The sequence below is a fragment of the Cladophialophora psammophila genome (genome assembly GCF_000585535.1).
Source record: "Cladophialophora psammophila CBS 110553 chromosome Unknown aczJe-supercont1.42, whole genome shotgun sequence".
NCBI classification, from domain to species: Eukaryota; Fungi; Ascomycota; class Eurotiomycetes; order Chaetothyriales; family Herpotrichiellaceae; genus Cladophialophora; species Cladophialophora psammophila.
The window spans coordinates 19,551-44,940 of NW_006912963.1; the positions used below are offsets into that span (position 1 = coordinate 19,551).

Below are 25,390 nucleotides of genomic sequence, written 5' to 3' on the forward strand. Positions count from 1 at the left end.
TTCGGCAATATGCATCGAATCATCGACGCCCCTTTTTGGCGTTCACGACCCTTCACACGACGAACAACCACCGCAAGACTTTTCACGACAAAATCGGCAAGGCAGGAGAAATGGGATCATCGACCACGAGAGAAAGTAAATCGGAACATGGACCAGTTTGAAACTTGCGGCAAAAAATTGAACGAACATGACTCCAGGATTTCACACGGATCAACCCCATTTGACGGTTTCATCTCCGGCGTTTTCTGATGAAGATCATCGAATCTTGCTTTCCAATACGCTACACAACGAAACGACTTTCCTTGGCTTTTCTCTACGATCGGAAGACGCCTCGGTTTGCAAAAGGATCTGATTGAGAGGAAGTTACACCCCGCTTTCTGACGTAACCCCAACCGACTAGCTGGACGGATAAGAATGCATATGGAGCGAAGCGGGCAGTGGACGACAATGAAGAAGCGAAAGCGATGCAGAATGAGTGAGAGACACCGAGTTGTGAGAGTGGAGAAGAAGAATGGGAGCTTGAGCGAGTTTTAGCAATAGATCTGGTTGGGAGGCAATGAGTGACCCTCGATGATATTCGATGGTTGCTTGGAGCACACGAAAGAACGCACACACAAAAAAAAAAGGAGAATCAAGGTTGGCATCTGCAGATTGTGGGCCATCTTCCTCAGCATCATCATCATCATCATACCCCCTTTTATGAGAATTTTTGCAACTTAATGAGAGAGCATCCCTTACGCATAGCACGGAATGCAGCGAGATTTACTGGTCCTTGCAATTGTTTCTTTTTGTCCGTCTCGCATGGACTATGAAGCCTTGGCATGAATGAGTCTGAGTCGTTGACGACCTTCGACGTCCAGCCAAAGTCAATGAACACGACTAATCCCGTGCGTCGGACTCCATTTACATCCAACGTACTGTACAGGCAATTCGCAGGAGTGCAAATCTTGAAAATCGCGGTCGAGGCACCGGCGGTCTTTGTCTCGGACCTAGTGTGTCTCATCACCACGTGTAACAACAACATGTGGATATTGACGCTATCGAATGCCGATTTCAACATTGGCGAGCTCGAGCCGTCGTCGTCGATCTCCTTACAAGTTCAGCCTCCTCGTCGCATGAGTAAGTACAGCCTTGCTATTCTACTCGTTGCGTCTGTTTCAGGTCCTGTTCTGCCAATCCCGCTTGTTTGATGGATGTCCAATCGATGCCCAACAGCGGGAGCAACGAGGATGGTGTCATGGTCATCTCTGTTCACTCTCTGAAATGTGCGGGAACGTTGTGGACTCCAGCCAAGATGGGGATAAGCTTCTCCGAGCTCACCTTCCGGTTAGGAAGAGGCGATGTCCGCTCTGTGCCCACTGCTCACCCTCAGCACCATGAGGGTTTGAAATCGATCAAGCGCCCAGTGTGAAGAAAGAGCCGGACGCAATGTTATGTGTCGCGCAACGGTATTCACCGCAGCCCGAACTCTTCTTCCTGCCATTGTTTCGACCCGGGCGCTTCACCGTCCATCCAACCATGTAGGTATGCCGACCCAACCAATCTGTGGTGGTGCTCACCTGTCCGCCTGATCACAAAGGGCTCCGAGCATCCTGCAAAGATCGCAAACCGATCGCCAACCACGGCATCCATCGGGGCCAGACCAACATGGCCATGGTCGGTGATGCAGGCTCTTCGTTCCGAGGACCAGAAGACCACATTTCGCAGGTACAATTCCGCGTCTCTTTTCAGCGCTGCAATGTCACGAAGAAGATTACGGGGTGATGTTATGAGCCTTTTCATCAAGTTTGCGGGCTTCATAGACAGCGCTGCTTGAATGCACTCATCTAGCCTGCCGCGAATGTCATCGTGCTCGGCACTGATTGCAGCAAGACGTCGACCCAAACGTCCGCCGGCGACGATGGCTTCCAAGTACTGACGCTGTACGTCGCCAATGGCCCGTTCGTTGAAGTGAGCACAGGCCAGTTTCTGAAATGCGCTTTCCCACTTCACCATTCTGTAGGCCGTGGTCCACAAGAGGGACTCGGGTCCGGGCAGAGGTTTGGAGAGGCAAGTGATGGTTCCCATGGCCCAGCCCCTCGTGAAGAGCACGTTGTCATCGCTGGGATCCCACCTGAATGTGGGTTCCGTGTCGCCACAAGCATTGAAGGCGCACCGAATTCGTCCCCGGTCGTCAGACGGCGCCCAGCGTATGCGAGTGTCGGAAAGGACTGGCTTCCCAAAATCATACATCCATGAACCTGGCATGGAGCTTTGGTAGGACGCGAGAAGGCTCAGCGCAATATCGAGACCGCCTTCCTCGATCACGAATGCACTGAGTCGTCGCGAGAGCGCACGTATGTCTTCAGAGTAGTCGACCGCGAACTTGTCTGCCGAGCTTTGTCTCATCATACCCAGTATGGCGTAGATCTTATCCTGCTGACAGGTAACTTGGAACCGTCTCGTCATCTCCAGAAGCTGAGCTGGCGAGTTAGTATCGAAGCTGCGAAGAGGTTTGAGTGAGTGGATTTCGAAAATCCGCTGCGCAGGACCATGGAGGTGGGGTAGCGTCCGCCAGGCGCGATACTGTGCAATCCGGCCGACAGAGGGAGACGGACTGGAGGTTTCCACAGCGCTCAACAGTCGCTGCGCCGTCAGGATGCCCAGATAAACGACCTCAAACGAGACCAGAGTTTCACCAACCAGGAATCGGAAGTCCGAAGCTAAAGCAACCTCCTGCACAACCCAAAGTCGCGTGAACCACCTTCTTTTGCAAAACTTCACCAAGGCCTTGAGAGTCTTATTCTTGAACAGAGGCAGACCACGTTTCTGGGCTAGCGCCAGCTCCTCAGCTGTAGTGTCGGTGGCGTTGCGAACATCAAGTAGCTGTTCAAATAAGCCCAGGATACGTGCAGAGTCATCAGCTTCCTTGCCCAAGTCAGCTATGACTCTAGTCGCCCCTGCGAAGATCTGATGCATGAGTTTGACCTGCCTCTCACGCTCTTGGCGACCTCTGGTGTCGGTCGATTGGTTGATGCAGATACAATCAGCGAACAGAGGATAGTCTTCGCCCAAAAGATTTCGCAAACGACGCAGTGCTGAGTTCAGACTGCAGGTGATGTAAAGCCTGCGTCCGTCGCATTGTACAATATGTGGACGCGCCTCACTCGCCCAGGTGTAAGAAAGGGCAATATACTGCAGGCCCCTTTCTGGAAGGGGCTGGGGCTCGAGACTGTCATGACTGCTTGAAGTTGGGAGGGCGACTTCTCTGAGAGAGCCAGCTATTGGCGAGCGAGGATCCTGCACAGAATGCAGGCGGAACAACCTTGTCGACCTCTCAAACTGCAATGAGTCGTACGTGTATGCTGGAAGCGAATGTAATGGCTTCTCTGCTTGTAGGTCTTGTCCGCAAGAGCAATGGCCAGAAAGATCACGCATGCTCGAATTGCTTACGCATCGCTGAATGACATGTCGTCGAACAGTGACGCAAAGCCGCCGATATCTGCAGTGGCAGACCAAAAAAACCCTCAGAATCGCGAGAGCCACGAGAGCCACGGGCTGCAAGCTGAGACCACAGGAACAACTGCAGGAGGACGGATGGGTTGTTGGTGCGGTAGCACTGACAACGCCGATGACACCAGGACGGAAAAACCGATTGCCATAGCACATACGCTTTGATCCTAGAGGGTGAGCGAAGGCCACTCTAACCTGGGGCTTTAACTAAGCTTTTACGTGGACATCCTGAGAGCTCCCTGATTAGCACACCGGGGGTAGGGGGCCTAAATTACCCGGTAGGCCTCACCAACCCCCAGGCTGCCCCTAGTAATTAAAGGTCTTGGCCGCCCAGATCTAGCGCGCCAAATGGTTTCCCTAACTTTTTACCTACTGGGAATTATTTGCACTTTACACCGTTGGATTCGTATGTACCGTCGAGACGATTTCAACGGTGCTAAGCTTAAAGGGTTATTCGGAGACACAAAAGATCCAGATACTCTATCGTTATTGACCCTATAGGCTACACGACAGAGATGCCCCTATCGACTATGCCTTGTTCGAAACTGTCCACAATCTGAGCGATATTACCACTTCAATGGAATGCCTTTGTGATGTTCATGGACAATGGGAAATACCGCAGCGGTACGATTTCTGCTGGAAAATGGTGCGCGTCCATCAGGGAAGCCACCGACTTCAAACGATTCGCCGCCAGATGTAGCAAGAAAATCTAGGCATCCCGAGATTGTCAGTATGTTGTTGGAAGCCTCCACAAGGTAATGCCGATTAAAGTAATCAGGCTTTCGAAAAGACAAGAGACGGATCAGCAAGCTAGATTGTCTCTGCAAGAAGTTACGAAACGTGCACGTTCTATAGGGAGGGGGGCACCAACGGGGAGGCCGGGTATGCCACCAAAGAGGTGTCGAAGGGCGCTCTCACAGTCAACAGTGCTATACCGGGTTGCAGACAGAAGTATTCCCAGAGATATGATGCAGTCGAAACCCAAGGGCGCTTGTTCTCTGCTCTTGGAGATGCTACTTCAGCGTTCCGGCGCGAGAACAATATCCCAACAGTTGTGGTGAGTGCCAACGGAGATTTAGAACTGCTAGGTATCGTCGAGAAGCATTGCGCTTCTGCAATCTGGCCAACTCATATTCAATCACAAATAGCAGATGGGACCCGTGGTATCTCACGTAGTTGTTGTAGGCATCCTCGAAGCACAAATCAGACGTTTGTCGCGTCTTGCATTGTCCATATCAAATTGATTTCGCTCAGTGCTTGCACCTGATGCCGACTTACCTCAGCAACCATTGGCAATATCTTGTACCACCCCGACCATCGTCGTCATCATCATAATCATAGTACTGGGTAACCCATTTCATCGTCCCATTTTTCAAGCATCCATCTCATCGTCCATTGCGAAACGCTTCTCAGGTTCGGCCCCAGCCTGTGAGCGATTGAGACCCCGGCTCTGGAGAGTGTGTTAGACAAAGCCTCACCCTAGAGGGTAGGTTACCCGACCACGTTTACTGTTTGCGTTGTTTGCGCTGTTTGCACGCATCTCTTGGCACTGCAGAAGTCGCTCCATCAAAAGGTCTTCTGTCACTACATAGATAGATTTCTCTCCTGTATCCAATCGATCAAGTTACTAACGACCTTTCGTCCCTCGGAAAGTGCGCCGTTTAGCATGTTTTCATTGATCACTTTGATGAACTATTCACTCTTAAACTAATATGGAAGTTAAGTTTTTCGTTCATTTGCGAGTCATCAAGATATATACATAGGAAGCGAGTATGTACAACGGCTATCGGCACGAGGTGGACCGAGCGGGATATTTTTCTTTCTATTCCCACATTCAGAAGACGTCGGCAGAGGCAAAGGATGCACATACAGGTATTTTTTCATCCCGTCCCGATTTTCTCTCCTAGGATTCCTCTCTGTCGATCACCCAATCCTTCAACATGGGCCCATTCCACCGAAACCATGCCACACGACGAGATAGGTATCCGCGTGGGTCCTCTCCTCGATGTATCTCGCTCGAACTTTCCAGCGAGATTGCTCCAGGACTTTTCACAATAACGCCCGCCGGGTGATCGACGTTGCGCACTTCGAATTTGTTATGTTCCAGACAGACGGACAGATAGCCAGACAGACGGGTCACCTGTACTCTACTCCGTACGGAGTATGTATGAATTACCCCGATCTCGTCCCCAGGACCGCAAAACCCCCCCGTTTTGGAGATTCCAGGAAGACTGACTACAGTGGGATATGCGTCTCGGAGTTTGGGGGTTTTGGGTGTTTGGAATAAAAAGAAGGCTAATTTGGATTTTCATACATGATTCTGGAAGCCCCCGACTTTCTCTAGGAGGAGCAAGACCGGTCTGCCATCTTCTGACCCATCAGCAAGTCCACAAGAGCAGAGCCTGAAACAGTTGCTCGGCTTGTCGACTATCTTCATCATGCGTTTATGGAAGCATGGCTTTACAGGCAAGACTTTGGTCTTCGCTGTGACGGCTGCTTCATGTCAGGCATTCCTGCTCCTGGGATATGACCAAGGTATGTGTGTCTGTCTATGTGGGATGCTTCTTTTTGTAGACAGGAATCCCTCAAAAACGGCCCAGACTCTAACAGTTATCTCCAAACCAGGCGTCGGGTGCGAACAACAAGTTCGGTGTCGACTTCAACCATCCCGACGCTGATATGTAGGAAAACATCACAGCGCTCTATGACAGTAAGATCCCTTTTCGATTCTTTGTCACTCGTCAGTCCTAGCACGGGTACAATAGACTGGCAAGCAGGCTGATCAGAGTTTCTCTTTTCGTCCTCGATTTAGTCGGCTGCGTCGTGGGCTCTCTGATTACCTACTTTATCGGGGAGCGATTGGGACGACGCACCCTGTTGATAATGGGAGGTTCCATCATGATTGTTGGCACCGCGATCCTCGCCTCCTCGATCACCATCGCACAACTCATCGTAGGCCGTATAGTGACCGGCGTGGGAAACGGCATGAACAGCTCGACCGCCCCGGTTTTTCTGTCCGAATGCTCGCCCGCTTCGCATCGAGGCCTGCTCAATACGCTACAAGGCACAGTCACCATCTTGGGTGTGGTGATCGCATACTGGCTAGACTATGGCCTGAGCTTCACCGATTCGAGCATCCAATGGCGCTTCCCGCTGGCGTTCCAGGCCATGTTTGCCATCTTCCTCGTGTTGCAGGTCATCGGGCTTCCCGAGACGCCTCGTTGGCTCGTCCAACATGACCGATACGAGGAAGCGCGCTCCACCATCGCGGCGCTGCTAGGCAAACACGAAGACGATGAACAGGTTACCCGGCTGGTGCTTGACATCCGCAGTGTCGTCGAGGAGGAGCAAAAGGGCGGACCCTTCAAGATACGCGAGCTCTTCTCCGTCGACAAGACGCAGAATCTGCGCCGGCTTCTTCTGACCAATCTCCATCCAGGCCGGACAACAATTTTCTGGTTCAAATATGCTCAACTACTTTGCTCCCGTCATATACCAGAACGAGATGAAGCTATCGCGTAACCTCTCGCTCATCCTCGGCGGCTGCGCTTGAGCCGTTTAGGAAATAAATAAGAGAGATATAACCCAACTCACGACTTCGTCTCTCTCCCCCCCTCTTTCCTCTCCATCGTCCTGTGCCTCGCGCCGACCAGAACGTCATCCGGAGGTCATCATCATTCCTCTTTTGCAAGCGCCATCCACGACCGCTTCATCTCACCCTTCAGCGCCTCCGTGCAAAAGAACCGTCCCAAGACACGGTCCAAGCGCGCCCAGTCGCCCCTGCAGCGGTAGTATTGTGGAAACCTGTCTTGGAACGCGCGCTCGAGGATTCTTGCGTTTTCACAGTCGCCGCTGTCGTCGGATCTCGTTGTGGTTGTGGCCGTGGCCGTGGTGGCTGTGGCGCGCCAGCTCGCGATCAGGACGAGCCATATCCAGACTAGACAGTTTTTTGTTTCCGCGCCGCCCGTCTCGCTTTCGCTCTCGCCCTCCTCCGTCTCGTCGGGATCGTCAGTGCTCGGCTCTCTCTGATCGTTTTCTTCGTTCACTCGAAAATCCGGAAGTTCTTGCGTGAGGAGGAGCCGGGGCGTGCGAAACGCCGTGTGGCTCGCGGACAGATAACACCGGGCCTCCCTCGGCGGCGAGAAGGCGATGCTAACATAGCATATCAGCGCGAGCACGAGGTACTTTTCAAAATTTGGCCCCTGGACGAGCAGGCAGGTGCAGGCGTCGCAGAAGTCTGCGTGGCGTTTGCGCTCCAGGAGAGAGGCTACGAATTCACCCTGCCGCGTAATCCCAAGCCCGCAACCACCGCCGCCGCCGGGGTGGTTGTTGTTCGCTTCTTGGAGGATGATGGCGTCCTCATAGGAGGCGATGTTGGACAGGACGGTAAGTATGTCCGTGGCGAGTTTTCCCTGTTTCGCCAGACGACGGAATCCTGGCGGGAGGCTGGAGAGGAGGAATAATGTCTCCGCGGAGTACGGTGCGACGAGGTATACCGGGTTGTAAGAGGGTTTGGAGGACGCGAACACGGAGATGTCGCGATATATATGCGTCCACCACGACTCAAACCTGGAAAGACCCCACGGATGATATTGTCAACGGTACGAAGTTCAAGCATCGGTTTTTGACGGATCGTTTGAAATGAGGAAAAGGGGGAGAAAGCGAGTGCGGATATTGGAGGTACGAAACACGGACATACTGCAATACAGAACACTTCAACATCCCATCTAACCCAAGAGCGTCCAGCCCGCCTCTGGACTCTATCATGGTCTTGATGCCGCGCCGATGCATTCGGAAGGCTTCTAAGTCGCCGAACCCACTCTGGCTCATCCGTCTTCGTTAGCACAAACCCACCGCGCAGCGCCGACGAAATGTTAGAAAGGGCCAGTCAGGCCATGACAAATGGGGGACCAAGAAATAGAACTTACAGCCATATGGCCCAAGAACAACACCGCGATAATCGCCCCGTCGTCGTTAACAACAGGCTCCGCCGTGATATGTTGGCGCAACTTTGAGATGGCGACCTGGATCAGGCGGAGCACCTGCGCAGAAGGACCAGTTCTGTGGAAATCTGACCGGAAAACATCGCGGACCATGTTTACCACTGCCACGCCGGCGTGCAGGGCCACTTCGTGGGTCATAAGGTCGTAGTAGCTCTGTGGTGATTCTGGGGTCAGCTGGATATATATATATGACCAAAGCTGTGGACCTCTTTTGCAATTTACATCGCCCACTGCAAGGGTGTTTTGTGCCGCCGTTCCTTCTCCCATGTCCCCTCCTTCTTTCCTCACAGGGGTCCCTGGTATCATCGACAGGAACTGCCAAACAACAGGGGATACCAGAACTAACCTTGCCAAATGTATTGGTGACGTCAAAGATATGAAACACAGGTGCATGGACCAGATGTGGCTTGACAGTACTGTCTGGGCAGAGTCGCACACCATTGTCAGCTAAGGTAATCATCATACGCTATAGCTTTCTTTAGAGGTTCTTGCGCAATTTCCCCCAAACTCACAGAATGCAGCCGCAGCGGAAAACCCAGAAGAGTTTCGGTGTGGCACTCCTGGAAGAACATCGACTGGATGGCTCAGCGGTGTTAATTGTCTTTCGACTTGTTCAGTGTCGAAATCACATCTTGGGACAGCCTCTTTGGAACCGCGCTGCTCTTCCTTGCGCTCGCTGCTCACCAAGGGCTTCGGCATGAGTAAACGGCCTGCCAGACGGCCTCCTCCGAGCTGAAAGGGCTTGGCTTGTATCGCTCGATGTTTCTTCCGATGGTGGGCCATGGCAGCGTGAGAGCGTGCCTGTGAACTGATGCTGCAATGAGCGTTGCTGGCTTGATAATACATTCCCGGCGTTTCCACCAGGAAGAGAAAGTCGAGATCTGCCATTGTGCGTAGTCCAGCTCTGAGCAGTTCTTCCGTTGCACTGTAGTCGAGGTTTTGGGCTGCGTTAATCAGACCCCAGCGCTTGCTGCGGTGGAATAGCCGGCATGTCTTATTTGTGCTGTAAGGAGGAAGGGTTTGATGATTATCTCGAAGTCCCAATAGCTGCTTCGCAGGCGCTTTCTAGTGTTCCCTTTCTTCAGTAGATGTCTACAACAATATAAGTGATGAAGGCGTGACTTCGTAGCGCTCGGCCCGACTTGGGTTCCTCCAGCAGCAGAAAACCTTGGCTCCTTCACTCTGACAGCAACGGTGTTGGACAGCGAACGCTGGAGGTGTATTCATGCTATCGATGATTCGATATTCGAAACCCAGTCCTCAAGTTGCCGAACGAAGAGCTGCCCAGTGCTGATTGCAAGCGTCACCTTCTCATGGCCGAGGTTTCTGGGTGTACTCGGCAGGTGTGCCTCGTGTTTGCTAGTTAACGTCTTCAAGGGTGTTAAAGCTGAGGGACTGGTTTCCGGAGGACAGGTTAGTCGATCACCTCTTTTGGGCCCTCTGGGCTACCGTTGGGTTCATCAGCTAGTGAAGGACTGAGGGAAGATCTACAGCGCACCCCGAATAGCTTGTTCTAGGCACATACCCGGCCACATGCGAGGTTCGCGGGACGGTCTGCTATATCCATATGGCATGCATGTGATTTCACTTATTATGATACTTTTTTCCTTAGATACCGCCGGCCTAGACTCTGGCCCGGGCAACATGATATGGGTGTCCTGGAGCCCACAATATGACATTCGAGAAACAATATAGTAGACCCTCAACGCCGATGCTCGTTATGCATGAAGAAAAGACATCGACGATCGCAAGGACATGTCCCTGCTGAGAGCAAGGTAACCAGTCAGTCACTGGACCGCATGGCTTGATAGACGCGCATCTCGGACATAAGGTCGAAAAAGCCAGTGCTTTTTAGCCAGACCCATTCCGTCTCGATCATTGACTCACTGGCCTCCTCCCGTGAGCGAGTGCGTTCCCGTTCCCATTTCCCCCAACCTTTGCCGGTCCGTTGTTACCTGCCGTAGAAGGGACTCCAACCGCCGGTGAGGTTGTGTTAGTCATGACAGCAGCCGTAAGGCTCGCCGCGGGGCCGCTGTGTCGACCTGCCCTACGACCTCCTCCGGTATGAGAGCTGCTGCCCTTGAGGGCCTCCTCAATATAATATCCGAACACGAAGCGGTACAAATCTCGGAGCCACCCAAAGCCATAGACACAGCTTGTCATGCCTCGCACCGCTCGCGCCAGTTCGACTGCATTTACCCGTCCCTGTTCAGCGATGGTTCCGGCAACGCCCAGGTTGCGAAATGTAGTGTCGTTTGCAATGGTCTTGCGGTAATTATCTAATAGTGAAACTTGCCACGCCATTGTGCCAAACGCAGTATCGGGCAAGTTTCTCGAGAAGTTTGGTAGAGAGTTCAAGTTAGGATCCGCCGAGGCCCGCGTGTATCCTCGACCGGTGGCTAGGGCAGCTTTCACAAACAACGTTTTGAGAAGTATGAGAGTGGGATCCTCGGCTGGTGTACGAACAGTCGACGCCGTGGTGGCAGACATGGGATTTGGGCCTCCTTCTGAAACCGCGGATGCAGGAAGGGAAAGAACGGACGAGGTCGTTGACCATCGGTGACTAGTTGCTGAGGTTGTTCCTGGAATTGCAGAATGTGTATTACGTGGCTGAGTAGGAGGATTAGGTGACAGTGTTCTACTTTGATTAGGGGCAGGGGTCGATGAGGTTGAAGAAGCAGAAGACATCCTGGATGCTTCTTCGGCTCCGAGGACGAGAATGTTTGGAACAGGAGCTTCATCAGGGGAGATGGTGGTGATTGTGTCCTCGAAAATAGTGGTGGGCGTCTCAGGCAGTGCTCTGGGGTTGCCATTCTCATCCAACGGGGCAAACCCGGATCGTTTGGCTTGGTTGAATGCCTGGGTGAAGGTCGTCTGGCTTGGTCGTGGGGTGCCTCGCTCAGGACGAATTTGCGTCCAGCCCTCTCTGAACAGGTCGCACAGCTCCCAGCATGCTTGAATGGCTGAACCGAGAAGCTCTTCATCGGGTCTTTTCCCTTCTCGTCTGTTTTGTCTTAGACTGAACAGCATTTCCGCCAAAGACCAACAAGCACGGAGTAAGGAATCCGTCTCGTCAGCCAGCTTAGACTTCTGTTTCATCAGACGGTGGCATAGAGTGATGTAGAAATCCAACGTCCTCTCCCGAAAAGCCTCGGGCAGACTGCGATCATGGGTATTGAACAAATGATTGTTCAATTCGAAGCTGACGCGAAGCACCGAGTCGGCCGTCTCGTTGTCGCGCACGCGGACCTCAAACAGCGCCTGGCAGAAGTCACGACACAGATCCAAGGTCGGTCGAGACGAGTTGTGAGAAAAGGTTTGCGACAAGTTATTGTCTCTGGTGTCGTAGAGGTTCTGGCATAGTTTCCAGCAGGATTTCCATGCTTGCTCTTGCATATCGCCGCGGCCGGAGAAGTTGAAGATTCTCTCACGGTGGATATGGCTCAAGCTGGCGAGAGTGTTACACAGGGTCCAGCATTCCGACAAGGCATTGCGGAGGGCATTGATTTCGGCTTCGGCGTCACGTAAAAACCGCTGGCCGAGGTGACTTTCATCTCCGGTTTCATCGGTGCTGGGGTGGTCAGTGTCATCGCCCTCGAGAATGCCTGCAAAATCGTCAGTCACAATTGACGGAGCGAGGGAATTATTGTCCTTACTGGCAAGACTCGAGCCAGGACGACTCAAGGAACTGAGGTCTTGTCTTGTCTGTGCTCTAGGAGTGCGAGACCAGTCATGAAGAGGGAGTGCAGGAAGAGAGGTTTGCAGCGGAGTCGGAGGCATTGGAGCCTCATGGGCCTAGAGAAATCGGTGAGCACTCGAGACACAGCACAGCGCGCGCCTATCGCTCACTTTAGCACTTGGTTTGGCGCCCGGCGGTTTTGTGACGGTAGATCCAGAAGCCTTTGAATCAGTGGAATCTGCCCTCGATCTTTCAATGTCCTTGGTCTCTGTGGCTTGAGGTTCTTCAGCTTTGGCTTCCGGTGGCTGGGTCTGCTCCTTCTCGGAGTAAGATTGAGATGCCTCTTGGTTCGGCTGAACAAACGTCAGTCAATGCCGCGGAAAACGCGAGCACTCCCGCAAGGTATCGGACATACAAATTTGCCAAAGCCTGTTGGTATATGGATCACAGACTGAGGCTCCTTCTCCTCTTCCAGTCTTGCGCGGAACTGTTCGTCCAGGGTAGGACCTGTCTCGACCTAGACCTATCATCAACCCACGGGCTATATCTGGGATCGCTGTTCACTAGGCATACCCGTAGTGGAGTTGCAATGTGTTGCAGACCCTCCCTCAACGGAGAAGTGACTGGTGGTCGCTGGGCCTCATTGAATGCTACAGGACCGGCGGCGGCCACTGAGCCTCGTTCTGTAACCTCCTCTTCCACTTCTTCGTCGACGTCCTCAAAGTTGGTCACGTCCGAGGCAACCGGCGAAGGTGCCACGGGATCTTGGGGCGAAATGATATAGTTGGCGGGTGGAGGTTTGAGCTGATTATCAGTGTTGATATTGTTCTTCTCAGCAGAAGCAGTAGCAGACCTGCCGAAAAGTCAGATCCATTTCGTTCATGCTTTTTCAAACTGGACAAATCCTACATGGGGAGACCAGAGTTTGCGGCTGCCCGAGGTCGAGGCGAGTCCGGATGGTCTGTAAAGGGCGAAAATGGGGAGAACAACGGGTTTGTCGAAGGACTAAACCCCAGAGGCGCTCTCACAGCCATCATCTTTCTCTGTTAACCTTAACGGCCTGCGGCACAGTCGGCCACGATTGCGAGCTCGATCTGCACCGACAGGACAAGGGAAGCAGCGTGTGGCGGAGTATGAAGCGCAAATGGAGGGCAAAAAAGACGGACGAGGCAGACTACTGTCAAGCGCTGCTAGAATGCCCAATGTTTGGTAGAGGCCGCAAAGCGTCGCACGGCTATTGTTGCGGCCGCCTAAACGGTCGCGTGCGGCACCGCGGGTTGGCACAGGGATGTTCAGGATGGAGGGAGACGGTTGTATAGAGGCGTGCGGATGGAGGAGACACAATTGCGCCCGGTCATGGATAAGCAAACCCGGCAAAGCACATGGTCAAATTCAGTGAGCAATGATACCACTGGCAAAGGGACGTGTTGGATAGTAATTGGAAGAAATCCAGAGATCCCAAAACTATGTCGATGAAGGAAGAGGGTCCCAAGCAATGGAGGGGAGAAAAAGTCGAGAGGGCCGGAATGGTACCTGGTTTGTTGGTGGAGGCCTGATGTTAAGTGTTGGCGTATGGCATATCAGAATATCCAGGTGTAGCATCTGATTCGATCAATCATGCATTGTTAGGCCCACGATGCTAGCTATACCTCTGTTGGATTAGGATACCACAATGGGGGAGAGGGGAGAAGATGGATGTGGTAGCCAGGTGTGTGTATGTGTGTGTGTATGTGTGTTGTATGTGTTTGTCTGTGCGCGTGCGTGTGAGGGACACAGAGAGATTCTAGAGATCAAGACTCGCGCCGCGCCTAGCCTGCAAGCTGGGCCAGGGGTGCAAAGATTGTTGATGCTAGAGTCAGTGGCAGAGGGGCGGTGGTTTCAGGAGGAGCAGCGCGTCGAGGGCGAGATGTGAGTGGTAGGAAGAGCTGAAGATGGGGAGTTCGAGGGTATGCGAGATTCTGCAAAAAGCCAGATGATCCACTTGACAAGTCTTGTTCCATCCATAGCCCCATGTCCGGACGGGATATCCAGGCCACCGGAGAATTTGTGAACCAGCAGGTTGGAGCGCAGAGGAGGAGCTAGAGGGAGCTGGGGAGGGAACCTTGGACAGCCAGTTGGGGACAAATGGCCCCTGGTCTGCCACGCGACAGCACCAGCAGCCAGAGGCCGAAAGCTTGGAGGGTGATGAAATACAACTCTGGTGCATTGGAATCGCAGAAGCGTGTAAAAATGATCACCAGCTGGGGAGGGCAGCGCAGTCAATGATTCGGTCCAGGGAATCTGGGAGGGTCAGCGAAGGTCTGGGTCCGCAACCAAGTGAATCTCCAACAGAGAGTTAAGCGCCGACACAGGGGAAAGGAGGGTGCGGGAGGCAGGGAGGCACAGGCACCCGGCGACATCGGCCTTTTCACAAGGTGAGGTTGGAGGTTGGATGCGCAAGTGGGAAGAAGGTAAAAGTGAGAGAGATGGTGACTGTGGTTGGAAAGACAAGGGACGCACCTAGGGCGCAGGTGAGAGCAACAGCTAGGGACCAGCTAGGGCGGGGCGCAGGCGGAGAAGAGAAGGGCGAGCGAGCCAGACACGCCAATCACGTGCCACGCCAGACACACTAGCGCTGGTTCAGCTGCACGTAAGCGCCCGGGCACAAGCACCACCACCGCCACCAGGCGTCCATGGTTCTTTGACTGCGCAATGGTTGGTGGGAGATGGGAGTGGAATGAGTGAGTGCATGCATGATTGGATGGATGGACGAAGTTGAATACGAGCTAGCACCTAGCACTGCCGCTAACCAACTACCAAGTCGTCCTGGGAATCAACACCACCCAATTCCACACCAACAGAGAAATCATTCCTCCTCCTACTAGTACAGACGCACATGGCTACCCCATTTAGTGTGCTAGTTAGTTGGTGTACAAGGAGGTCCATCTTCGTAAGAGAAGAGCCGCATCGTAATCGATTGACTTGAACTTCGTGTCTCTACTACGTATCCTCTCTCAAAATGCCTTTTCCTGGCCCCCCAACACCATGCAAAATAACAGACACCCCCCCCAGTAGTCATCAATTTGGACTGTGTGGCAGCACCTGTTCATTGACCCATCATTGACCTGGCAAGACCCGCCACATGATCCGTGATATATATAGGATGGGGTTTATCGAATGGTCATCTGCTTCGCCATCGCGCCGCCTTTGCCGACGCCGCCCTCCCTGGACGCTGCCGCACTGACGCCCGCTTTCCGCTCAAAGACTTTCCAGAACTTCAAACTTTCATCAGCCGCTGCGTGCAAATATTAGCCTATGTCGCTTCAATGCTAGTCCAAAACTTTGCAAAACTCACCTGCCGTTGCCAGCATCTGTCCATCAGGGCTAAGACAGCTGTGAAGGATTCGAGTCTCGTGTGCGGGAATCTCCACATTTCGGACCAAAGTCGGATAGCTCCAAATGCTCAGCGAGTTGTCTGGGAAGCCGCCTGAGCTCACCAATTCGCGGTAGTGATTGCTCCATTTGAGACTTGTCACTTGTGATCCCGTGTCGATGCTGTTGACTCGTGCGCCTGTCGTCGTGTTCCAAAAGTGAATATGGCGGTCGTACGACCCGCCACCAGTGGCCAGGAGGTTCAATTGCCAGGGACACCAACTAAGGGCCTTGACCGCCGCACGGTGATTCTTCTTTGCGAACTTGGGCGCAGCCAATGAGCGTGCGTCCCAAATCGACACCAAGTTGTCGTTCCCGCCCGTCGCCAGCTGCGCGCCATCGCTGCGCCATTCCAAGCCACAAACTTCCGACGTATGGGACACCAGCTCGGCAACCTTATGTTGGGCGACCCGGACGTCATGGTTGAAGACGAGCCCACTTCTTGCCCCTGTTGACAAGGTGTGCTTGTTCCATCCCATCACACCTACCCGAGTTTCATGACCGAACATGCTCCGGAGTTTCGTTCCTTCTTCCACGTCCCAGATCTGGACTTCCCCGGAACTGAGACCCACGCCAACGTAGGCGCCGTCGCCCGACCATTTGACACTGCTGACATAGGTGTCGGGCGAGGTCTCCAATAGGCAGCTGACCGTGCCGCTGTCGGCGGACCAGACATAGACATTGCGCTCCAACCCAATGGCGACCTGGTTGCCCGAACTCCAGTCGAGCAAATTGAGATAATAATCGTCGACAAGGCCAGGTGCATCTAGTACTCGCTCGGGCGCGGATTGAATGCGTCGACGGAACTGAGCTGATTGAGCACTTGCTGGCTTCAATGGGCGGTTGTATTGTGACCGGAGGTCAATCGGCTTGGATGATTCCGGAGGAGCGGGCTTGAATTCAAGAATACGTTGACTCGTTGAGATGCCACATGCGGAAGCTAGTGATGATTCATAAGCACTGGAGTCGGGATTCGTCCGAGTGTAAGATGAGGTGGTGTTGTCGTCTTCAAGACCAAGGCCTTCTAGTGCAGTTGTGATATCGGTATCTGCACCTCGTGCAGAGATCTCAAAGGCACTGGCACTGGCAGCATTTGCGAGCACTATGGACCCATCTCCAGCAGTTCGAGGTCGAGTGTTCTCATCCGCCTTGCCACAACCGGCAGTCGCCAGACCGGCACTTGCACCTCGGTTGGGGATGAATCGGTCCGCGGTGTTGTTTGGCAGTCTGATTGTGGTCTTGCCCGCTCTTGACCTCAGGACCGTCTCTTTCTTGGCCTTCTCTCTTGACGGTGTAGCAGATGTGCTTGGCCCAGTGCCTGTCAATGTCCATTCTGAGACACCCAGCTCTAGTTGCTTGGGTGACTGCCGGCCTTTGGCAATATTGGATTTGGGAGAATTGGCATAGGCAAACTTGGACACCGACCTTGAGATGGATCGAGAGAAAAAGGTGGATGGGTCTGACTTGTGGATCGATTGTTCTCTGCGAAGAGGAGTAGAGGGTGAAGAGGTTGTGGAGATGTTGGTGGTGACGCTCACCGTTCTCTGTCTGGGGGATGGGGTGAGAGGTATTCTGCCACCTGCGGTCTTCGTGGAAAAGAGACCATGATGGCTTTTGAGAGGTGTTGACACCGAGACTGTTGCCATGGTGTCTAGATGCGTTATGTTTGTGATCGAACGGACAAATAAATGTTTCGATCAGGGTCTGCTGTTGAACCGAGAATCAATCAAGACCTCGGGGGTTAGTAGTGGTTGTCGATTAAGCAATCAGAACTTGTCGAGAAAGTCTCTGGTGCCTGGGTCCAAGCAATTCAGTGATATCTCAAGATTCTCAACTGAATGGATCCTGAGAAGAGCTGTCGGTAAAGTGTTAGGTTAGTAAGTCTTTCAGTGTCGCTGATATTGTTGGATGATTGGGTAACCGAGCGTGGTAGTGGCACGGCAAGGCGATGCAGTCGGGGGTTCGACCAAATCTAGCGGATGCAAGTGTGATCTAATGGACTGTATGCTATGCACGCGCAAGAATGTATGCGTTGAGGAGGGAGATGTGGAGGGAGGAGAGGGAGTATGGTATAATAGAGAGGAAGGAAAGATCTCTTTGAAGCCTGTGAGGAGTCGCTGTTGAAGTACTTTCCCATGTTGGTGGAGATGTCTGCCACGGCAACGGCGACCCACCTTACACTACTCCGTCTTTGGCGCCCGATCCTCATTGATGCAGAATTATTACATCAGCGCCAACCACGTGTGCTTCGGAAGAAGGTTAATCCGAGCCGCACCCGCCGATGGCCTAATAACTTGAAACGTGAAACTTCGTCGATCATTTTTCATCTTCACTCTCCTTTTTGAACCCCTTGTCATGTCCCGCTCATACCAGTCGCCTCGACAGTCCGCAGAGATTTGATATTCAAGTCTGGCTTCGCCTCCTTGGATGGGCCTACGGGCTTTTTCAGGACATACCTTTTCGTCTACGAAGCGTTGATGCGAGCTTTTCGCCCGAACCCCCTGTCAGAGCAATAGTCCTTCTCCGTAAACGCCGAAGTTTCAGTTAATCTTATGATGGCCCAGCCGTCGACACCACAACCATTCCTTCCACAGAATTCCTCTCTTCCTACAACCGCTGCTACTGCTACGTGGGCCTTTGGCTCTTCCGCCCGGACTCCTGGTTCTGGTGCCAATACTCCCACGGCCAGCACCTACCTTATGCCAACCAGCCCTGCCAAGAACCCCGGCAGCATGAACGACGGACTGAAACCAAAGATCTCCAAGACCACCGGACAGAAGCCGGCTTGTCTGGTCAATGCATCGGTCACCTATTGCGGGAACGATCAGATCTACGCCTTTGGCGGCTTCGACCAATTCACAGATGAGGTCTACAATCACGTGCTTCGGCTGGATTTGAAGACGCTAAATTGGGCGCTAGTGGATAATTATGGAGACATTCCCGGAGTGCGGATGGGCCACTCAGCATCCCTTTACGAAGGCGATAAGCTGCTGGTCTACGGTGGAGAGAATGAGCATCGAGAATATTTGTCGGATGTAGTCATCCTCAACTTGAAGGACCATCACTGGACACAACCCGCTGTCCAGGGTCCTATCCCCAAAGGCAGAGCTAGACACGCCACAGTCGTCTATGAGGACAAACTGTTCGTCATTGGAGGGCTGACCGGAGAGGCTAATTACATTCTCGACGACATTTGCTACCTTGATCTGAAGACGTGGACGTGGTCGAAAACATGGAGCTTCGTGCAAAGGTTCGACCACAGCGCCTGGATATGGGGAGGTCGGCTCTGGGTGCTAGGAGGGCTGGGAGCCGACATGGAACGGCCATCAGAGATTTGGTGGCTAGACCTCAAAGGAAGTCCGGCTTTGAGTGGCTCAGGCAGGCAATACTCGACCATGGGCCGCATCTCTTCTGCTAGACATGAACCCTGGCTGCATCCCAACCGCGCCGACCGGACCGACACATATACCGCGAACTCAGGCAGTGTCCATATTCGATCCACAAGACGGGAGAAGCCTGTCGCCCCGGGGGCGATATCGGCACTTAAATTCGTTTCAGGCCCGCACGTTCCCCTCCAATCGTCGGGCACACATTTCCACGTCTGTTCGTCCGGCGCGCTGCTCGACTTCGTTACACCGTCGTCGAACATTCGTCACAGCGATTGCAACCTTTCATCTCTCGAGCTGGACTCGTTGAGATGGCAAAGATTGGTTGAAGGTCCTGAGCTGTTCCAACCAGGCTTCAAATGGCATTACTGCACAATCAATGAAGATGGAACCAAGGTTTGGCTGCTTGGCTCTCCTGGAGACGATTCCGCTGGGACCAACCAAGAGCTGCAACTGAGCGAAGTCTTGGCCGTCGACCTCAAACGGTACGGCTTGCTCGGCAACCTTGACTCGTCCTTCGCGTCCGAGCAAAATCGCATCCTAGCCTCCGAACGGCAGACAACGTATCCAGCTCCCTCTGGCGGCGTCGGCTCTGGCCTCGGCTCAGATCTCGCCATGACCTTTGATCAGCCTCCAGAATCCGGCAGCATGAGCGACTTCATCATTACGGCGAACAACATCCCGGTTGATGAGGACGATAACATCTCGGAAGTCGACTCTCAGCTGCGATTCTCCACCAACACGACTAGCAGTCAAGCCTTTGTCTCTGAAAACTCTGTGGTGTCGCCGCCCATTCATGTCCACAAAATGATCCTCCAAGCACGCTGGCCACATTTCAAACGCCTCTACGCCTCCAAAATGATCGAATACCAGACGTCTCGCTTGCACATCCCCGAGCCTTACTCGGTTGTACGCGCGTTCTTATATTATCTATACACGGATAGCATTGCCCCTCATCCCGAGTTCTGCCGTGACCTCACGGATGTCGCTGGTATGCTCGTGATGGCTAATCTTTACGATATCCCAAAGCTCCGCCTTCTGTGTGTGAACCGCCTCTCGCGCGAGATTGACATCGAACACGCCGCCGTCATTTGGGAACGCGCAGGCCGCACCCAGGAAGAGTGGCTGAAACAGCGGGCCGCGCGCTTTTGCATGATGAACTTCGGGCGAATCGTACGTACCGAGGGATTCCGGAGCCTCAGTCGACAATCTCTTATGGAGCTTTGCGAGGTGGTGGGTATGGATGGGAGAGTGGTTGATGGTGATGAGGTGGATGATGCCGACGGCGGGTTTACGCAAGGTGGGGGTGTTAGCGGGCGATATAGACGAAGGAGCCACCGACCAAGTGGGGAGGCGGATGAGACAGAGGGGGATGACGATGACGGGATGGATGTGAATTGATTTCACCGTGGACTATTTGCAGCCGGCCTTCTTCTTCGACAGAGGCAGATGCTAAGAGGGGGAATGACGAACTCAATCCAGCTGACAAGGACTGAAATGGACTCAATTGAGCAGAAGAGCAACATTGCCCACATCCGACTTGGGTGAGATTCCACATTTTGTTTTTAGCGAGGGCTTGAGCAGGGCGTATGGCTGATTTTGAGTGACTTTTGGGAAAGGATGCCAGGGTGAAAAAAAATTGTCAAAATGGAGGAATTAGCAGAGATGGACATAAGCAAAAGGCGAGCATGGAAGGTTCACGGAGTACTGAAAGCATAACGGACGATTACACTGCACCGGGACTGGGGCTGGGATTGGAACTGGGACGGGCTCCACTGAAATGGACTGTGTGAATGAACAAGACTGCATCGCGTTGCATATATGCCTAGGTATGTATGTACCTACACTTGCGTAACCACTCCACTACTTGTAGTCCACTGCAGGTACGAGCCAATGGTTGCCATTGTACTTTTATAAACGACTCGTTTCTAAACAGAGCAGTCGGCGACCTAGTGTATGCACGTACTGGCACTTATCCTCGGGCTCATCGATTCGTGTATATAGACATACCAGGTACCCGCTCGGTGCCTGCTACTGCCATGCATGCAATATAACATATACCTCAGTGTCCTGTACAAATCCACTTAGGCACCTACATAGTAGTGAGGGGCCCGTGTATACTGCGCGCCAGTCCGCACATACAACTTCAAATATATACGCTCCGTACTCACACACGAGGGCGTCCAGGCCAGAAGAGAGAAGAGAGAAAAAAGAAAAGAAAGCATCAGAATGAAAATAAGAGGCGCGAGTCAGTGAACTCGTTCTTATCCATCTATACTACGATGTATGATGCGGATCTATGTAGATCTTAACGTGGATCTCGGTGTAAAGGCGAGATAGATTCTCTGGACCCGTCGCGGTTATGGTACGGTGCGTCGAGCACGCAGGAAGGAGAGCATACTGTGTACGAGTACTACGAGGAGCATCGGCATCGAACCCGGGTGAGATGACAAAGACGGACTATTCGGGGAAGCAGTATCTAGTCACAAAGTATGTATTTATAGGCAGGGTGAGCAAGCCATATGGGAACGGTGTCGCATGATTCAGCACTCCTTTTTTGAGCCTTCGTCTTCGCGCCTCCGGTTGTCCATCTACCTAGTACATGTCCTTGTTACAAATACAGCCTCCAAAGGCCTGGTCAGGCCAGAACCCTATTCAAGGACTGGCATGCGTCCGTAAAGGCCCAGGGTGGCCGAGAAGAAGCAGCCACAGAGTACTCCGTACAGGCGAAAGACTGTCGCTGTGTTTGTTTTATTTCTGGCGTGCTCCGAATCCATCTTCATGTGTCTCCTGGCCTGGGTGCCTTCAAATGATGCTACTTTTGTTCATCCTCGCATACTGCTCGATCGGATGCGGGTTTGCCAAAGGAATCGCAATCCAATCGGCACATCAATCCTTTTCATTCATTCCAGTCAATTTGCGGGGAAGTTCGCCACACTTCTTTTTGTGTCTCCTCAAGCCTGCCATTGTTGTGGTTGAGCATCAGCAGATCCTGTATTCTGCGGACCTTGCCCTGCGTGTGAACATCATCCTTATCAAAGTCCCGTGCCACAATTATCCATCTCATCTCTTCTTTCCCCCAGGTCGGGGTTTAACCTCTTCCGGCTGCACGCCATGCAGCATAATCTTATTTGGGGTCTGAGGTGTGTTCTTTTGATAACCTTGACTCCAATCGTAGCACACCGCATAGGCAAACACCGTGCCTTGCCTGTTGAATGCTGTTGCTGTGATTGGAGCACCCACTGCCGGGTAGCCTTTCAGTCGGTGCTTCGCATTACCGTCCCAGAAGTGGAAAGTTCCGTCACTGCCTGCTGTTGAGAATGTACCATGTACAGGGTGAAAGGAGATGGCGTTGACAGCATAGACATTCGCGACGTCGCGGTTCGGGCCTGTGGTGGCAGGTGTGTCACGGTGGCATTTGAAGCTGAAGTTGTTGTCGGCAGCTTTTTCTTCCACATATTGGATTGCACATCTGCCCTCGATACTGCCCACGGCGAAGCCGGTGGCGTCCGTAAAACAACTGACCACTCTCGTCTGGAATTTCAGTGGCGACTGTACGGACTTGTAAAATTTCTCGGGAGAGTTGAGGTCGACGATATTGATGTATCTGTCTGCAGTGCCAATAACCAAAAGTTTGTTTTTGACGTCCATCGTGTAGACTCGCTCTTGACACTGTAATGTTGCGACGGGGTTCGGGGTCCGAAGATCCCAGTACTTGACTGTTCGATCCCATGAGCCGGTAATGAGGATGGGAGAGTTATTGATGGTAGCGAAGCGACACGCTCGAACGGGCTGTTCGTGGGCCACTAGGGATTGTGGAGTCATGTTTCCTGATCCCAGGTCAAGGAGTCGGAAGGTCTTGTCGGCGCCGCAGCCTGCGACCTTTTGACCGTCCTAACATAGTGTTAGTATATATCCCATGCGTGTCTGTATCCAAGCACAACTCACCTCTGACCACGCACATCCCAGAACTGGGGCGTCAAAATCCATAGCGGCTTTGCCTTCGCTCTGCCCTTGCTCGTTCACCTGGTATATCCGGACCTTTTTGTCCCATGATGAGACCGCTAGGAAGTCGCCCTGCGGAGAGAATGCGAGATGAGATGTGCTGTCCTCGGGGGGTTGCACTAAAGCGACATCTTTTGAGAGATCTCCTGTTGTGCTCGTGGTGGTAGCGGCCGCGGCCGTTTGTCCAAAGAGCGTAGACATGTTACCGGACGATCGTCGTGAGGGTTTCAGGAGGGTCTAGAGATCGTCGCACAAACAAGTCGTTGATAGCAAGAGGAAGTGAGGCGAGATGACTATTGAGCGAGAGTCGGAGAAGGTGGTAGGCATGAAAAGGCAGCAACTTGGTGTTGTTGGCCAACGCGTGATTGTCTCAAGATTCGAGGCGCGGCAACTTGCCAAGCGGAAATATGCACCCGGATTCGAAATGATAGTGGCGCCGCCCTGTGCTGGGATGCAAAGCTTCTTAAAGCGGCATCATACGCCTATTTGTTTTAGGACGGGTTGGAGAAAATTCATGTTGCCCATGATACTGAAAGCGGTTAAAGGGGTCCCCTATTGCGTATTCTCAACCGTTTTACTAGGCTATCTAGCTATATACCTCCGTCAGAACCTAGCACACTCTCCCAGGAAATGCCAAAGATGGACGAAGATGTCGAATCATCCCCCAAAAGTGCCAGAACTGACGCCGTTCAGTGCCTGTGGATACGGAACACAGATCCGCCTCCTCTTCTCGAGACGTTATTCCCCTATATATCAACAGACTTTGACCCTGACAGCTCAACCGCTCGAGGATCGACCCCGGGAGAGGCTGAAGATTCATGTGATTAAAATTTTATTCCCAAGAATCCTATTGATTCGTATAGTTATCACAACACCTAGCACATCTGTGTTGATCGCCCAAGAACATTTACCTTAACCTTGACCTTGTCATAGAGGCTAGCGGGACATGCCCAACCTCTTCACTTTCTAAACTATATAGAGATCCTCCTTCGCCCTCTTATCTAGACAAGAAAAACAAGGACCTTCAGCCTCTCATTCTCTGATAGACCTTGACCTTGACCTTGACCTCCATCTCCATCTTCATCTTCACCTCCACCGTCACTTTCACTCCTGCCAGTGCCCCTCCCCTTCCGCCTCCCATTCGCCTTCTCCTTCATCTTCACCTTCAAACTCGCCGTGTTCTTCGTCTTCTTCCTCCTCGTGTGTTGGAAAATGTTCTGGCTCTTCTTCATGTACGAATCCTCCATAGCCTTCCTCATTCTCCTCTTCTCCGAAGCCTTCGGCTGAGTATAATTGATGGCTTGCACCTGCAAGGTGGCTCTGTGCTGTAAATTGGCTTGGAGCAGCAGGATGACTCTGGACTGCAAAGTGACTTGGAGTTGCGGCCTGGCTGTGACCTTGACCTTGGCCGTTGTGAATGTCAGCCGCTTCGAGCAATGCTGCGATCCGCTCCTCGTACACGAGCGAATCAGGAATCCCCGGCGGGAGATCCGGAACGCCCGCCTTTCTAAGTAACCGTGACACTTGTTGGTCGAAAAGATCCTGACGGGATGGATTAGAAGGGAGCGCAGGAGGCTCCAGGCCTCGATTCCTGATTAATTCTATGACTCGTTCATTGAGCCTTCGCTGAGCGCTTAGTTGACTCGGAGTCAACTGGGGGCCTTGACTTTCCTCAGGGTCGTCCGCGTCAGGGTCGAAAAGAGGGTGGCCAGGGGGGAATTTTGATGAGGGTTTTGCTGCCGTTGAGGGTGGTGGTGCCGGTTGTCTTACCGCCCTTAATGTCACTGAAAATGACAGGAAACCCTTTATCGAAGTGGAAGAGGTCCCGTCCCTGAGTGTTGTTGGACCTCCCGTTCCCAATCGTCCTAGGTACGCTATCGCATCGAAGTGTCCGCCACCATTAAATATGACTTGATGTGCTGGAAACGCAAAGTTCTGCCCTTGAATTGGGAGCTCCCCTGTAAAAATCTGGCTTTGGGGTTTCTTTTGCAGCTTCTGCGGGTTCGGTGCTTGGTTGAAATACCGTATGGTCCAGGAGGCGCCACTTGGTGCTGTAGGAGGGGACGGGGATAGCTCTACTTGGTTATGAGGCGTTAGATGATTGAGGATTAAGGGCTGCCGAGACATAATGTAGGTTGATTGGCATTAGGCTATAACGAGAAATGAAAAGAATGACGCAGGGACCACAGCATTTTCAAAGTAAAAACGTTCTCTGGAGAGCTCAATGTAGTGTGAGGAAGAACGTTAATAGTTCTAAGACTGCCACAGCCTCCTATTTTCTTCTTTGCTAAAGTTGGCAAAATTTGTTTAGTTCTACGGAGTGTATGCGAGACTAACATGGTGTAAATTTACTCCTCTTGCAAAGTTTCGTAAACGGCTATTCTTCAGCTAATGATGGATACAGGGAAACGACG

The 25,390-nt window shown here is 52.7% G+C and overlaps 8 protein-coding genes across 8 annotated transcripts; 2 read left to right on the forward strand and 6 right to left on the reverse strand.

Annotated features, from left to right (window-relative positions):
- Window positions 1-1,452: 1,452 nt before the first annotated feature.
- On the reverse strand, window positions 1,453-3,417 carry A1O5_13081 (uncharacterized protein; the record flags this gene model as incomplete). The annotated part of the gene is made up of 1 exon (XM_007753649.1): window positions 1,453-3,417. The coding sequence occupies one exon, from the start codon at window positions 3,415-3,417 to the stop codon at window positions 1,453-1,455; it is 1,965 nt and encodes a 654-aa protein (XP_007751839.1).
- Window positions 3,418-5,930: 2,513 nt separating this feature from the next.
- Window positions 5,931-7,014, forward strand: A1O5_13082 (uncharacterized protein; the record flags this gene model as incomplete). Its single annotated transcript, XM_007753650.1, has 2 exons — window positions 5,931-6,027; window positions 6,305-7,014. 2 exons carry the CDS (start codon window positions 5,931-5,933, stop codon window positions 7,012-7,014), a joined length of 807 nt encoding a protein of 268 aa, XP_007751840.1.
- A 152-nt stretch (window positions 7,015-7,166) lies between these two features.
- A1O5_13083 (uncharacterized protein) lies at window positions 7,167-8,633 on the reverse strand (the record flags this gene model as incomplete). Its single annotated transcript, XM_007753651.1, has 3 exons — window positions 7,167-8,061; window positions 8,192-8,313; window positions 8,421-8,633. The coding sequence occupies 3 exons, from the start codon at window positions 8,631-8,633 to the stop codon at window positions 7,167-7,169; spliced, it is 1,230 nt and encodes a 409-aa protein (XP_007751841.1).
- Window positions 8,634-10,370: 1,737 nt separating this feature from the next.
- Window positions 10,371-13,208, reverse strand: A1O5_13084 (uncharacterized protein; the record flags this gene model as incomplete). Its single annotated transcript, XM_007753652.1, has 5 exons — window positions 10,371-12,290; window positions 12,345-12,527; window positions 12,590-12,691; window positions 12,748-13,027; window positions 13,084-13,208. 5 exons carry the CDS (start codon window positions 13,206-13,208, stop codon window positions 10,371-10,373), a joined length of 2,610 nt encoding a protein of 869 aa, XP_007751842.1.
- A 2,115-nt stretch (window positions 13,209-15,323) lies between these two features.
- On the reverse strand, window positions 15,324-17,231 carry A1O5_13085 (cell division cycle 20, cofactor-APC complex; the record flags this gene model as incomplete). The annotated part of the gene is made up of 2 exons (XM_007753653.1): window positions 15,324-15,448; window positions 15,509-17,231. The coding sequence occupies 2 exons, from the start codon at window positions 17,229-17,231 to the stop codon at window positions 15,324-15,326; spliced, it is 1,848 nt and encodes a 615-aa protein (XP_007751843.1).
- Window positions 17,232-18,140: 909 nt separating this feature from the next.
- Window positions 18,141-20,372, forward strand: A1O5_13086 (uncharacterized protein; the record flags this gene model as incomplete). Its single annotated transcript, XM_007753654.1, has 1 exon — window positions 18,141-20,372. One exon carries the CDS (start codon window positions 18,141-18,143, stop codon window positions 20,370-20,372), a length of 2,232 nt encoding a protein of 743 aa, XP_007751844.1.
- A 1,662-nt stretch (window positions 20,373-22,034) lies between these two features.
- Window positions 22,035-23,177, reverse strand: A1O5_13087 (uncharacterized protein; the record flags this gene model as incomplete). The annotated part of the gene is made up of 2 exons (XM_007753655.1): window positions 22,035-22,865; window positions 22,920-23,177. 2 exons carry the CDS (start codon window positions 23,175-23,177, stop codon window positions 22,035-22,037), a joined length of 1,089 nt encoding a protein of 362 aa, XP_007751845.1.
- Window positions 23,178-24,080: 903 nt separating this feature from the next.
- A1O5_13088 (uncharacterized protein) lies at window positions 24,081-25,103 on the reverse strand (the record flags this gene model as incomplete). Its single annotated transcript, XM_007753656.1, has 1 exon — window positions 24,081-25,103. The coding sequence occupies one exon, from the start codon at window positions 25,101-25,103 to the stop codon at window positions 24,081-24,083; it is 1,023 nt and encodes a 340-aa protein (XP_007751846.1).
- Between the last annotated feature and the right edge of the window lie 287 nt (window positions 25,104-25,390).